Raw genomic sequence first — 16,154 nt, forward strand, 5'->3', positions numbered from 1 at the left:
ACTCATTTTCATAAGACTACACTTATAAAAGTTTGTAAGTGGTTTAAAATCTGTTTATTTCATTATTATTAGTTAGGTTGTAAACACTTTAAAAGTATTTAATAATTATTTGTATCATAGAAATATAGAAATGGCAACAGTGACTTGTCGTTTGAGAACTGATAACTTACTAAAAACGTGAAAGTAAAGTAAAATATGCCTAGATCTGGGAATGTGAATTTAGTCATTTCATATGTTAAAGAACCCCAAATTCTCATTCATGTCTAATATAATTAATTAAACTTGGTGGATAAATGGTTAAATATATTAACAAACCTGCTGAAGCTGACAGACTTGAGTGACTTAAATGTAGACTGATGGAGGAGACGGTAAGGTTATGGTGCTTTTCCACTGTATGGGATCGGCTCGACTCGACACGGCTTGCTTTTAGCTTGTCGCTTTTACACTACACCTGCTCTCCAGCGAAATGGAGCCGGTGATCCCCATCTCTAGTGGGAACTGCAGGCCAGGCCTTGTGAATGGTTGTGTATGGCGTGTTTTTTTTTTGTTTTTTTTTAAATGAATGAAGTTCCGTGCTCCAGTTCTCAGAGATCAGTTTTCCTTGTTGCACATCATCTGCCCAAGAAGAGCTTAAACCTCTTCAGAACACCTCAAGGTAATGTTATGAGCTGCCATTGCGGATAAAAATAAAAGCGAAAGCAGCAGTAACTTCAGAGATTAATCCCTATTTTCTTCTTTGGATTCACCTTTATTTATATATATATTAATTATTATTTTATTTTACATTGTAAAGCGTCCTTGTGTTTGTGAAAGGCACCATATAAATGGAATTTATTATAATTATGTTGCAAGCGGTGGGTTTGTGCTGGACCTCTGCATGTCGTGGTGACTGACAGGTCTCTTTTGCTAGTCAGCGCTCTGTTTACTTCAGTTTACATGTTACAATTTAGCACCTACTCAACTTGTTTGGTACTGTAAGCGAGCAGGGACTGAAAAAGTACCTGGTTCCAGGGACCAGGTACCAGATTTGTCCAGTGGAAAATAAAAGAGTCGAGCCAAGGCGAGTCAAGTTGTGTAGGTCCATGCAGTTGTAAAGCGGCGTAATTATCCAGCAAGTTCTGAGGTCTAACTCACAACATACGGATGTGGGTTCACTATTTGGCAAACGACAGGTCACCTTTGCCCTTTTATCTATGTGTAATAACTGATTATTAATGATTTATCATATAATTAATACGCATTAGTAAACAGGTTTTAAACCATGTACAAACCTTTAAAGTGCTAAAGTGCTACCAGTTAATTGAACCGACCGCCTACACATTTAGGGATCCATACCACTCTACAAGACTTTATTTTTTCCATGGCAGTCTCATTCTCTGTGATTGAGTGCGTTTATTTATTATTTAAAAAGCAAGATCATTGGAAATCTTGTTTTAGGTAAATAACTCAGGAGCCTGAAATGTCAGTTTATCGGTATTCTACTCAGCACAGCCAGGTAGTCTGGGAATAGATAAATCTTCTGTCTTTATCCAGCAGATCTGACTCATTAAAAGTGTTACAGTGGAATAGATGGCCCCTCTGTCCTTATACATATTCAAATAAGAAGTGAACCCTGATGTGAAGAAAAGCTGCACTTTCATGGATAAATACGCTTTCTTCATTTACATTTGTTATTTTCCATTCTGAGTCATTTCCCCTTCTTTCCAAATGAGTTTACGCTGTATTTAACCAGTGCAATATGCCATTTCTAAATCTCAATGGTGGCCTATGTGCAGAGGGCAAGTTTCTCTAGCCTGTGTTGAGAATGTCCCCTACCCTGCGTATCCTGCACTGGTAACCACATAAAACAAACTGTCGGCAGAGCAAACTGAGGAGGGAGAGATAAATTCTGTCCACAGTCTACCTGAGACATTCTCCAGTGCTGACTCACTCCAAGCTAACACTGGAACATACATCCTGCTCAACCAAACAAAGGGTCACATTTCCTCGGGGTTACCATGGCACTGCTACAGTGTTGCCATCACAGATCCTTGATGTTTTCCACAGTTATTGTGTCATATGTCCAGCAAAAAATTACAGATTTAATGAGCTTGCCTGGTTCAACAACAGATGAGTAACAGATGAACAACAGGAATGGAGTTTCTTCAATGATACACAATATGAACTCAAATATATTACACACCAAAAGCTTTTAACAAACATGGCTTTCTAACAGACGTGTTTTCAAGGTCTTATCCGTGTTTTTGTAAATCGAATGTGAGTCTTTTAATTATAAGTCTTTTCTGTTTATTGATGGTGTGTAGAAGTCTGGAAATTCACACATGTTTTTCTCACTCTCTTGGTGTCTAGAACATACCACTATTTGTGAGAACATAAGCAACTCAGAGCTAAAGTTAGCCAGCCTTCACACAGGGTATAATTTTCATGTCCCTTGGTTTGTTGCAATTAACTATGACTGTGAGCCAAGTTGTAACATTTGCTGAGTTGTTCATAAACCGCTGGTGTAAACAGCTGCTGTTCAATAGTGTGACACAGTGATCCTCTCTCCCCTACTACAGTGTATTTATGTACATGTCCTCTATGTTATTTTACGGCTGTATGCACAATACTGGGGGTACTGTAGGCAATTCCATATATCCAACCTATTTTTGGATATATTTACATAAGCAAACACCTGACATTTATTAATGTATGAACATTTCCCATTATTAGAAGATATTTCTTTTGTAGAATGTACATTTTTGTAGAGGGATACAAAGACAGTAAATGTAATATCTGTTGAAAATATTAATCAAATTGCAATATTCGTCTGATCTAGTACTGAGCAATGACAATAAAGTTGAATCTATCTAATAAGGGTGAATTTCTGATAGTTTTATTTATATTAAACGAACAAACAGAACATGTGTTAAGGGATCTTGTTAGTTAAGAAGGGTTAAGGATTAGGAAACTTGATCTGGGTGAACCTTACACATGCACGTTACTTTCTGTTATCTTAACATCCATTATGTAAACAGGATTTTACAGATTCTTATTTGATATCTTTCACCATAAACTGCTGCTGTTGTGCTGCTGCACACTAGTCTCTCGTCTGACTTTTCCAAAGGAAAGTGAAGAGGAGTTGACCACAAAAAAGTTGATTCTTTGACCCTGATACATCTAGGAGTTAAAATGTCATGTGTGAGTAGGACGCTTTCATGTTTGCGCCATCTAGAGCTGTAATGTGGTCTTGGTTAAAATCAAATGGAGTCAAGGAGTCAGTTCTGTTGACTCCAGCATCAGGAGTCTAACGTGAGAGTAAAGAAAAGCTGGAGTCGTATGTCAATAAATGAGTCACAGAACATAACCATAGTAACAGCATGCAAAGTTATGATGAAAACTAAAAGGAAGTACATCCAGGTCAGGGCATTAGAAGCATGTGAACTTTATCACGGGTGGTGAGCGTTAAGTCCACATTTAATTACACTTCCAGCGAAGGACGTGTAGCCTTTAAACTGAACTTGGTAAAACAGACATTGCTTGATTCTGAGTGGTGAAGGACGTGATACTGCTAATACATGGATAAATACAGCTTATCTTATTTACTTTTATTTTACTGATGTATGTTTTATTTGCAAATACGCTGTTCCTGAGAAGCTTGCCCGCTTTGACACAAGTCCCAAATGCTGCTCATGCATCTGTCTAATGGCAATTATATTCTAAAACAAATATCTGCCAATACAAATACAATTCTGACATCTTTATAGCCCTACACAGTACTGTACAGCATGCGAAGCTATAATCAGACCACGCAGACATGGTTACCTTGTTGATGTGGAGCTGCTGGAATTGCTGCTTATGCTTCTCCAGGAACTGCTGGTGTTGCTGCTGGACCACCAGCTGCTGCAGGGCCTGGTTGCTCTGGGGTAGAGGTGCAGACTGAGTGCGGCCCAGCGGCCGGTGCTGCCTAAGCTTGTGCAGAGCCGGAGACTGCAGAGGAAGGGCACCGATGCCTGTGGACAACGCAGTGGTGACTGAGAGTGAGGACGGAGGAGGTACTCAGTTTCAGAAAGAGCACGTTTTTCTTGTCAGTCTAATTTAACACATTAAATATGTTTATATTGAAAGAGAATAATATTTTGAATGGTAAAACTTTAAGTGTTTACTGTAATGTGTACAGTGAAAGTGTCTTTAAATATAACTGAAAATGGAAAAGGGAAAAACCTTCTTAATTTATGATTTTGGAGCATTTCTATTGGTCCATTCTCAATAAAATTCACACCGTGTGAAGGACAGATGTATTTTGTGTAGCAGAAATTAGCCTTTTTATCAGAAAACATATACACAGCTTTGACATCATTATTAAAGAAACTGACTCTTTAAAATGATTACATGTGGAAACAAGTGTCATCTACTAATGTATCTACTAACCCCTAACTATTCAAATGTACTAAACCAGGGGGTTTTCAAAGCTAACTATTGTATTTTATGCTTGTTATGAAGAAAACCCACTTTAAACTAAGATAATATAACTGTTATAAGAGTTTTTAAAGGAGACTGACATTTTTGTGTTCATTTACAAATAAGATCTGTGACAGCTTACCACTAAGAAAAACTGTTCCACCCTCATTCTGAATAGTCTTCATAGTGGCATGGAGAAACAAATAGGCCAAAACTAGCTATATTTTATTGTATAATGTTGTCACAGTATAAATCAGTGGACAAAAACCATTTGCCAATATATTTTTCAGTTAAACCTGTTACAACCTCCCTGAACCTTGTGGGGGAAAAAAAACCTGTACCAAACCCTCTGCCAAAACATCCATTGATCCCCCCGATTTCCTCACCCAACCGTGGACGGCATGAGCAGTCATTGACTGGCTCAATGAATGGCTGAACTGGCAGCTGAAAATAGCACTGGGAAGACTAGGAACACTGTCCCGGGTCACTGAACCAATTTGAGTCTGCGCATTGTTCCCCTTGCCGGCTCTCATTCAGGGAATTAGAGATCCATTCTTTGGGGGCTTATGAGAGCATGGTGGAGCAAGGCTGGCTGGCATGCAGCTCTGGCGGGAAGAGCGACTCCACCACAGCTCCTCCTCACGGTCCGGCACACGGTGTTCCGCAGCCAGGATTGCCTGCTGGGACCACCTCCCAACAGTGATCTGATTAACCGGAGGGTGGGGAGTGGATGAAGTCCAAGGGGGAGTGGACCGTTCACCACATGGGACCATGCAACATACTCGAGTGAGAATGTTTGCACATTTGAAAGTTTATGTAATGTTTTAGATGGTGAATATGAGAGGAAAAAAGAAGTCTAAGCTTTTCTCTCTATTCCAAACTGAATGGTATAAGACGCTTTATTCACACAAAGCCATGTTTAATCAGAGCTAATACACAGCGTGGTTACAAGGCTTTAGGAATGAGCATGAATTATAAGCAAATTAACTGTAATACTTAAGCTCATGTGCTTTCCGTTTCTGCAGAGCTGAGCAAAGCCGTCTCATTGCTCAGATTCCAAAGGGAAAAAAATAAAAAATACTACAAGAGCACTGTGTGCTCCTCCCATATATCAACGTGTCTATCAACATTATTTATTTTTATATTGTCATGCTTAGCTAGGGGCTTTCATGCAGAGATCAGAGTTTTATAAACAAGCTTCTGAGCTAATGTCACTGCTGGAGGTATTATTTATGGCTTTTCAATCTGAGCAGCCACAGAACCCTGGCACCGCTCCCATTGATTTTGTGTTATTAAAACTGAACCGCTCTTCCACACTCACCTGTAGCTAAAGGGCTTGGTGACTGCTCCAGAAGAACCATGTGCTGCAGCAGGGCATTGTGGGAACTGGCTGAGTCAGATGTCCCCAGGTAAGATGGCAGGTGGGATGTGGCCAGGAATGGAGTGGTTATGGGTAAACTGGTAATGGGCAGACGCTCGCTGTCCTGCTGCGTTGATGTCACCTAGACAAGCAAATTGAAATCCAATTGAAAGCATTACAAAGAGTTATGTAAAGTGGCTGGCCGTGGCCCAGGAAGGACAGCCAGTTCGAGGCACAAAAGAGCTGGAGAGTTGCCCTAATATGCATTCCAAACTAACAAGATCCCATTTTATTAATGTAACTGGGGATTCATATGCTAATATACACTGTTTATTTATGCCAGCTTGCACACAGATTCATTGGCCAACTGAAAGTCCATTTATGATATAAGTAAACATTGCAGGAAGACAATTAATGACTGTAATGTGCTGATATATAAAAATGTATGCCATCTTTATACTCTACCCTACTCAGCTCCCAAATAATATCTGCCAAGCAGTGATTCTACAGTCAACACTTTCCATTGATCCATTCCATTTATCTCACTGACTCTGTTGGCAGAGGGTATCAGACAAAATGTGCAGCAACAGATTGCTCCAAGGATGGGAGAGAAAAATATACCGTATAGTGCTGCAATATATTAGTTTTAAACCAATATTATTTTAGTAACAATGGAGGTGGAAAAATTAACAATACTTTAATTTTCAGTTAAATATTCACGTTTTTTCATAATAATTAATTAATAAAAAATGTATAAATTACGTATCCGGTAGTGATATTTCTTTTCTTGTGATAGCAGTTTTTTCCAGTGGTGATTTTAAGGACATAGTGTAATTTCTAGTCAAGAAATTACCAGTCAGTGTAGGTAAAATGTACATGACCCTAATAAAGTGCCAAGTCAGTGTATGTTTTGTTGAGGATACAGGTCACACGTAGCACAGAGATATGAATAAAAGACAATAACAAAAATGTTATGTGCAATAATGAAAAAATCTCAGAAAAAAAGTGAAATGAGTCCTGTTTCCATCCACTACACTTTTGTAAATAAACTGTGATCAGGGGCTGCATCAAAATGATAGAGATGGGGAGATTTGGGTGAGTTTTTGCTTTGATCACAGTTGTTTTTACAGCCGTTTAAATCAAAACCACAATTTATATATATAAAAAAAATGCCAATAAAGGCCTTGAGGACTCTCCCTTGCACACAATACTGTATATTTGTAAAAAAAATCTATACATGCACTAAAATTGGCCTAAAAGGTGAATAGGAGACCAGAGGAAGGAGAACATGGGTGAGTCCCTTAAAAGATTGTGTTCGCCCAATCCAGGGCTCAGGCACCGGCTACGCTGCGTGCAAAGTAGGTACTTTTTTTGCGGTTCTGCATTTAGATGATTGTTCACCTTGCCTGAGCATATGTAACTTTTTGCAAAATGTAGATGTCCTTGTGAATTTCCATAATTCGCAAAATATCGATGGGTAAAAATCCCCACTAATGAGAGAAGCAGGTACTCACATTATTGGTGGCTGTTGCTGGCAGGCCCAAGGTGATATTGGGTAGAGAGGGAGAAGTGTACAGAGACAGTTGGCTCACCGAGCCATCACGTCCCGACAACCGATTTGCTAGAGATGACTGAGCAGACAGAAGCAGAAACAAACTTGTAAATGTAAAGGAGCAAAGAAAATTACAGCTTTCATCTCCAAGTTCATGCAGAAGCCTGTTTTACATTGGTTCTAAAGTAATCAATCAAACCATTTTATAAACATTACATATTACAGTTTTTCTGCAACTGTTAATGCAAATAACAACAAATGGCAAAGGAACATTCATAAACATTTGCTCTTACGATGTTTTCCTGTTTAACAACCTCACTTCTGTCTTCTACTATTCTGTATGAAACAGCTTCAACCTGTGCTTTGAAGCTGTAGGATACTACACTGAATTACTGCAACAGCCAACTACAAAAAAGGAAAAGTTGCCATCATGGTAACCAGCTTCCTATTGTTATTCTCAGTTCCAACTCTAAATGGTACAGCAGTTAGATTCTAGCTTCTTGCTCAACCTTTCCATTCTATAAGCCTATATTTATCCATCAAAAAAAGACAGCAATTTTTGACTGCAGAGTTACTGTGGTGTCTTCATATACTGTAGTATCTTCACCTCTGCCGAGCTGCTGGAGACAGCCACGCTGATGCCATTTTCACACAGGTTGCTGTGTGAGCTGTTGTTGGGGGAGCTGGGGCCTGATCCTGGGGCACTGCTACATGCAGAGTCTAAACAACATAAATACAGCATGCAGAAATATATTACACAGCTGTAACAAGGGATAATATATTTAACAAACTGACACTGTCCAATAAAAATCATGTATATACAAAATAGCAGAAATTTTACAGGAGATGGAAAAAAACTTAACGTTCAATGGAAGTCAATGTAAAAGAATTTATTTCAAGTCATTTTGGAGCATTTCTATTGGTCCATTCACAATGTGAAGGACTAAACTAAATATCCACAAAAATGGAGATGCATGTTTTCATTGGCTTGTGATAAAACAGATATGAGTATAAGAATGTAGGACTGTTATAAAGCCCATTAGAACATATTTGTTAGCTACTTTCTTACAAGCACAATGTAAGTTCACCTTGCTTGTGAACTGTTAGGAGACCATGCAGTCCATGTTTGTGTTGTGTGGGATCAATGCTCAGTTTTTGATCACAAAACAGCTCTTGGCTGGATATTTCTGAGTGGTGGACCACTCCCAAAGCAATGACAGAAGTACCAGTGTCTAATGCATGGCTTCATACGAGGTATTCATACCAGCAGACCAATGATTAACACAGAGAGGAGGGCAGGTTATGCGTTACAACAGCTTGGCTACAGACTAACCACTTGCAGACAGTAAGAACTTCATGTGACACTTACATCAATTCACAATGCTACAAGTCAGAGGATATCTCTGAAGCAGTAACTGTAAAACTACAACATAACCCTGAGTCTCATTACTCCAATTTCTCTCAGGGTAAAACCTTATATCTCCATTTTCTGGCAGAAAATTAAATAAAACATCAGCTAAGTGGTGTCTTTACATACATTACAGTGGCACTACATTCAATACAGTGTTGCACTGCATGTGAAGACAGTACCTGCCATGTCCAAAGAACGTTTCTTGGCTGTACTGATGGGGTTGTCTCTCCTGCGCAGAAGTGGACTACTCCGCCTTTCGGTGACTTTCTGTTTCAGGCGAGAGCGCACCTTCAGGTTTGGTTCCGATGCTAGTGACACAAAAAGACATGTAACAGGGTTTAAGCATGAAGCCATGGAGCAGTTACATCTCACAGTTTGTTCCTGTTTTTTACCCCACGTCACATCGTTCTCTCATTTCATGCAGAGAGAGCAAATGAAACCCTGCTGCTTGGACCATTTCTTGCATGGTCTGGTCACCAGCTGGTTTTTGGTCAACCAATGTGGTCAACCAATGTCACCCACTTTGGGGCATCTTTAACTTAAAGCACATACTTAAAGGCGCTTCTAATACCAGCCCCAAGAAAAGTCACAATTACACAGAAGGAGAATAGCATGCCAATTAGACCACAAAATCCACATTACTGAATGAGTTGAATGTCATTTTGTGTCCAGGAGAACATCAACACCACAGGTGCTAATTTAAAGCAGCAAGAGTTTGCTTAATATTATGGGTATGGCTGTGCAAAATGAAGAAACAAACACATGCTTTAAACTCCACATGGCAAAATCATTCTCATGGTTGTAAACAGGTCTAATTTTTGCATCTCAGCAAACTGCAGGAGAGGAAAAACAGGAGACGCCATTGCTACTGAGTAAGTATAAACAATTCTTGCTTTGGGGTAATGTTTATTCTCTACAAGATAATCTAGGACACAAGTCTTAAAATATCCCTAATGTCCTGTATATAATTATGTCTTTAAGTGGGCCAATCACAAAGGACTCACCACAGCCTCTATAAGGATTTATCAAACACTAAATAACAAGCACATTTTTAGTTTGTTTTAAAATTAGGATTAGCTACTGAATGATAAATTAAATTGTTATTTAACATTCTGTACAGTTCTAATAAAAATTCATCTTCCTTCAAGTTCCTACTATGAACATACTAGAAAAACTGCATTGAATAGTGTAAAACCGTATTAATAAAACACTGGAAAAACAATAATCTATTCCATTCAAAAGAGCATAAATATTTCCTTCTGTATTCATTCAGTTATTTTATGTTCAGTAATTTTATGTTACTGAAATCTTAGGCTATGTTTACATGGCAAGATTCGCTAACCCATCCAAGAAGTCCTTATCGATTTTTAGCCCTTATCGGGCTAAACAAACCTGTTTGCACAAAATAACAATATTTCAGGAAAGCTCACCAGAGGTAAGTGTCTATAATCTATAACCTATAATTTAAGCACAGTGCTGTAAAAGTGAATTACACCCTGCAAGATTAGTGTATCCTAGGAGCATAAAGACCAAATCTTACCTAGTGTTCCTTTAATAAAACTGATAAACACATATTAAGAAACATTGAGAAAGGCATAATTTACATTTCTTAACACTCAAAGGCAACACAGACGATTGTGGAGATCTGCTGGTCTCTCTGTTTTTTTACGTTCAAATGCTCCACACCTTTTAAGGTGGAATGGTATGTAAGTTAAACTTGTCTGTAAGTTTTTACTCACTATTTGAATTACCACAGAAACACATTTGTAATTAGAGTTGCTTAGTTTTATTGATTTTTTGGCTGTGTTTACTTTCATGTAGTTAATGCTGGAATAATCAAATTTATCAAAAAAAAAATCAAGTTCCACTTTAATCTGAAACAACAATAATAAGCCAATATTACCAACCATTGGAGCAGGAATACGGCAACATCCTCATCTTCGTTGATGCTTTTAAAAGTATATTGCCTAGCATATTGGGTCGAGACCTTTTTTTTTAAAACCCATTTACAGACACTGGGTATTTGTAAATACATTAGACCAATTTCCAGTTAGCAAACAGACTGGAGAACAGGCAAATGGTGAGGAAACATCTTCTGAATATTATAAAAAATCCAGTCTTTCAAAGGGCAACACACACTCACACCTATGGACACATCTGTTTAGCCTATCTGCCTACCAAAGTGTGTTTTTGGACCATGCGAGTAAACTGGAGCACTCCAAACTCCTCACAGACAGTCACCAAGAGCAGGGTCCGAAGCCAGAACCCCAGGACCCTGGAACTGTGTGACAGCGACACTACCTGTTGTGTCACTGTGCTGGCCCTTCCCAATATTTGTAAAATACAAAATGTTTGAACTGTCCTTTTCATTTCTCTAAATAACTCAAATAAAACAAAGCTCTGGATGAACTTACACGGGTCATTCCTCACTGTAGTCATCCATCTTTCCAGCCTGAAAATCTTTCCAGCGCAAAGTGATGAGCAATGCACAACTGATATAAAAGTTGCGTGAATTTAAATCTGCACAGAGTTGAACCCATCTGAAATGGCTTCCATCACACGTGAATGTGGCCCAAACACAAAAAGAAAATGTCAGATTTCACATTTTTCCTGTTCCCATTCCTATGACACCTATGTCACATACGAAGAAAAAGATCTGAATGGTTTTCACAATCTTATGCCAGACTTTGTAAAAAAACATTAAACCCACCATCTTCACCTACTCACTACTTTTACGATATATTAGCCGAAATGGTAAATAAGAAAACACCACCCTGGTTGAAACAACAAATTATGTAAAATATATCTAAACATGACCTTTAGCAGAAGGACTACATTTTATAAAAAAAATCTTAAAAAGACTGGTTAACTGGTTAAAATGTAATTAACAATTTACAAGTAATTTTAGGTAGATCCTCTTCTTTGGAGAATCTATGAAAGCCTAATATTGTCATATCTGACGCACTGATTCATAATAGTGGAATAGAAATACGGGTGCAGTTCAGTTCCTATTCTCCTCTCTCATGTCTTTGCCCAGGCCAAGTGTAACGTGGGAACAGTGAAAGGCTGTGACCCCCACAGTGCTGGATATGTGAAGATTGGGGGCTGGGGCCGTGTAGGGCAGTCATTCCAGCCATGCCCTCTGCAAGAGGTCTGTGACCCCTGGGCTGGCTCCCGTCCACTTACGCACGCTGGATGAAAGAGTCTGTCCAGCCATGTATGGCCTGCCTCATTCACACAACCCCACCATGAATGGGCACTGGTACAAGTAGTACAGGTCAGAATTGCTCCATTAATCTTTTCATGCAGCACAGAGTGAATGGGGCATACAGAGGCTTTGTAATATGCCTCCGACATTCATTAACACACTGTTTAACTGTTTAATCGGCAGGTGAGCTATAGCTGAAGAGACGAGGACAGCGACACAAAGTAATTATATCCGTGTATGAAGTCTAGCTAATTCTAAAAATGCTTCAAGAAAATATAAATTCTCCAAGATTGCAAAATAGTTTTCTCAAAACCTGGCAAGACTTTCCAAGGAAGTCCAAGTCATTAAGAACCTTGGCTGCCTTCTTGACTCAGAGCTTTTTTTCAGGTCACACTTTAAGTTAGTCAGCAAAACTGCATTTTACCATATGCGTAATATTGTATGTTTACCCACTATACCTATCACTATATAGTGATGCTAAAATGTTGATTATCGCCTCAATTTTTTCCCCTATTGACTATTGTAATACACATTTTTATGGTCTACCAATTAAATTGAACAGAAATCTCCAGTACATCAAAAACCTAGCAGCCAGCACTCTTACTTACAGCAACTACACTGGCTTCCTGTCTAGGATCAAGTAAAAAATTATTCTTCCAATCTTTCAAGGGACTATGACTGTCTATGGGGAACTGCAGTTTTCTCTGGTTTGGTTTAGTTCATAGGCTCATGTCATTTAAGGTAGAACAATATGTTTGAGGGAAAAACAGTTGTTTTGCACATTGCAGCAGTTTAAATTGTCTGTATGTTTTTATTCATAGTTTGAATTACCACAGAAACTCATTTGTAAGAGTTGTTTAGCTTTATATCATTTTCTGTCTGTGTTTACTTTCACACTCTTAATTAAATTATCTGAAACAGCAAAAATAAGTTAATATTACCCACATATGGTGCAGGAATAAAGCAATATCCTCATCGCTTTTCATGATTTTAAACGTTTTCAGCGATTGGGGCTCTTTGCCATTTTTATGCCATGAGAAGAGAGAGGGGAAACCTAGCATGTCTGACTGAGTCACGTGGTTTTTAAACTTATTTATTGACACAGGGGCTGCATAAACTCATTAGATCAGTTTCCAGCATGCAAACTCTCTACAGCCTTTTGTTGCTTTTAAGGCTTTACACAGTTTGGCTCCTATCTCACCGAACCTATAACTTTAGTCCCTCATTGTGTTAGATCTTCTGACTTTAGACTTATTCCTATCCTTTCTTTTAGACTTTCTACTATGGGTGTTAAATCTTTCAGTGTTGCTGCACCCAAACTTCGGAACTCTCTTCCTCCTGTTGTAGCCCTCTTTGTAACTGTTCGACCCTGTCTCATTTAAAATCTCTGCTCAAAGCTTCTCCTTTTCTTTTGTGTCCTTAATAATAATTTTTTAGGCTATGACTGTAAAACGTCATTGAATTTGTGAAAGGTGCAATATATGTTGAACTAATTCTTTTTTATTATTATTTATCATTAATTATGCTATACTTTGACAGGCCTCCTTTTGTTATGTACCTTTAAATATACCATCAAGGAAAGAAAATAATACAGGTTCTGGTCATAATATTAGAATATCATGAAAAAGTTTATTTCAGTATTTCCATTCAAAAAGTGAAACTTGCATATTATAATCATTCATTACACACAGACAATATATTTCAAGTGTTTATTTCTTTTAATTTGATGATTATAACTGACAACTAATGAAAACCCCAAATTCAGTATCTCAGAAAATTAGAATATTGTGAAAAGGTTCAATATTGAAGACACTTGGTGCCACACTCTAATCAGCTAGTTAACTCAAAACACCTGTAAAGGTCTTTAAATGGTCTCTCAGTCTAGTTCTGTAGGCTACACAATCATGGGGAAGACTGCTGACTTGACAGTTTTCCAAAAGACGACCAATGACACTATACACAAGCAGAGCAAGACACAAAAAGTCATTGCTAAAGAGGCTGGCTGTTCACAGGGCTCTGTGTCCAAGCACATTAACATAGAGCTGAAGGGGAGGAAAAGATGTGGTAGAGAAAAGTGTACAAACAATAGGGATAACCGCACCCTGGAGAGGATTGTGAAACAAAACCCATTCGAAAATGTGGGGGAGATTCACAAAGACTGGACTGCAGCTGGAGTCAGTGCTTCAAGAACCACCAACACACAGACGTCTGCAAGACATGGATTTCAGCTGTCGCATTCCTTGTGTCAAGCCACTCTTGAACAAGAGACAGCGTCAGAAGCATCTTGCTTCCACAAAGGACTGGGCTACTGCTGAGTGGTCCAAAGTTATGTTCTCTGATGAAAGTAAATTTTGCATTTCCTTTGGAAATCAAGGTCCCAGAGTCTGGAGGAAGAGAGGAGAGGCACAGAATCCACATTGCTTTAGGTCCAGTGTAAAGTTTCCTCAGTCAGTGATGGTTTGGGGCACCATGTCATCTGCTGGTGTTGATCCACTGTGTTTTCTGAGGTCCAAGGTCAACACAGCCGTCTACCAGAATGTTTTAGAGCACTTCATGCTTCCTGCTGCTGACCAACTTCATCGAGATGCAGATTTCATTTTCCAACAGGACTTGGCATCTGCACACAGTGCCAAAGCTACCAGTACCTGGTTTAAGGACCATGGTATCCCTGTTCTTAATTGGCCAGCAAACTCACCTGACCTTAACCCCATAGAAAACATATGGAGTATTGTGAAGAGGAAGATGCAATATGCCTGACCCAACAATGGCTCTCATAACACCTGAGCAGTGGCACAGACTGATCAACTCCATGCCACGCCGCATTGCTGCAGTAATTCAGGCAAAAGGAGCCCCAACTAAGTATTGAGTGCTGTACATGCTCATACTTTTCATGTTCAAATTTTCCAGTTGGCCAGCATTTATAAAAATCCTTTTTTTGTATTGGTCACAATGAATAAGTTTCTGAGATACTGAATTTGGGGTTTTCATTAGTTGTCAGTTATAATCATTAAATTAAAATAAATAAATACTTGAAATATATCAGTCTGTGTGTAATTAATGAGTATAATATACAAGTTTCACTTACTGAAATAAACTTTTTCATGATATTCTAATTTTATGACCAGCACCTGTACATGTGAGGAGACAATGCCAGCATTACAGCAAAGATCTTTTTAAGCAATTAGTGTAAAACATATTTTCAAGTTTTCCTGTGTATAATATTAGAATGCATTTAAGCTTTCCGCTGCTAATGACTCCCCGTTGTGGACAATTTTCAGACTACTATATGTGAGTGAATGGGTATGTCAATTAGTGAGAGAATTAAAAGTCAGGTCAATGTGGTGTATCACACATTTGCTAGGGCACTATTGGGAAAAGGGCTTTTGTTAATTTTTGATGAGACTAGAGCAGCGTTTTTTAAATCCAGAATGACACTATAGCTGCAACTGCTAATACCTGCTAATAGTGTCATACCTGCTTGACATTTTAAAATCCTGGCCTGGAACCTGGAACTGAATCTTTTGACCTCTGGACAAAAGACAAAACATTTAAGTTTTCCTTTCTTTTTGTATCATGCTAATGTACTGATTCATTTACATTTATGCAACTTGGCAGACATATCTTTCTTTCCAGACTTTCATTAAAAAAAAAATAATTAAATTTGTTTTATCTCCCTATCAAAAAACACAAGGGAATGCAAGTATTTTTATTTGTGATAAATCATGATTATGAAATTTAGTAATCGGTTGACCCCCCCCCCCCCTATTTATTTTACAGTGCAATGCTTGAGTGCAGGGAATGTACTCCGTCTTTACATCTGCCTGCACCTTCACAGTCATTCTATCTGCACGGAGAACCTCTTGCATTCGTCCCAATACTAGAGAAAAGAAGGCCCCGTTCATTCATTTGGTCATTACTGGAAGCGATGCTCATATGGCACGGAGCAGGGATGAAATAAAGGCGCTCCTAACTAACGGGCTGTCATTAACATAAGCAAATCCCACAAACTCGTCACTGCTGCGGAGGAAAAACGCTGGAAGAAATGAATTAGGTTATTGAGGAAGACCACTGCTCCTTGAGGGGACCGCTGATAATTTCCACCCACCTACAGCACAGCGCAGTTTCACCTTATCTGTGGCGTGAGTTGGAATCTATCAAGCCTGTAAATAGAGTTTTATTTGTC

The 16,154-nt window shown here is 38.7% G+C and overlaps 1 protein-coding gene across 4 annotated transcripts in view; it reads right to left on the reverse strand.

Annotated features, from left to right (window-relative positions):
* Positions 1–16,154, reverse strand: part of LOC136691715 (histone deacetylase 4-like) — a 97,118-nt gene that overhangs the window by 20,238 nt on the left and 60,726 nt on the right. For all 4 annotated transcript variants that reach the window (XM_066664433.1, XM_066664435.1, XM_066664434.1 and 1 more), the window contains 5 exons: positions 8,943–9,071; positions 7,960–8,072; positions 7,315–7,431; positions 5,762–5,942; positions 3,805–3,992 (listed from right to left, as the gene is read on the reverse strand). In XM_066664433.1, coding sequence (XP_066520530.1) covers positions 3,805–3,992; positions 5,762–5,942; positions 7,315–7,431; positions 7,960–8,072; positions 8,943–9,071 — 728 coding nt within the window. The remainder of the gene's footprint in view (positions 1–3,804; positions 3,993–5,761; positions 5,943–7,314; positions 7,432–7,959; positions 8,073–8,942; positions 9,072–16,154) is intronic.

This window comes from Hoplias malabaricus, chromosome 3 (assembly GCF_029633855.1).
Source record: "Hoplias malabaricus isolate fHopMal1 chromosome 3, fHopMal1.hap1, whole genome shotgun sequence".
Classification (NCBI taxonomy): Eukaryota; Metazoa; Chordata; class Actinopteri; order Characiformes; family Erythrinidae; genus Hoplias; species Hoplias malabaricus.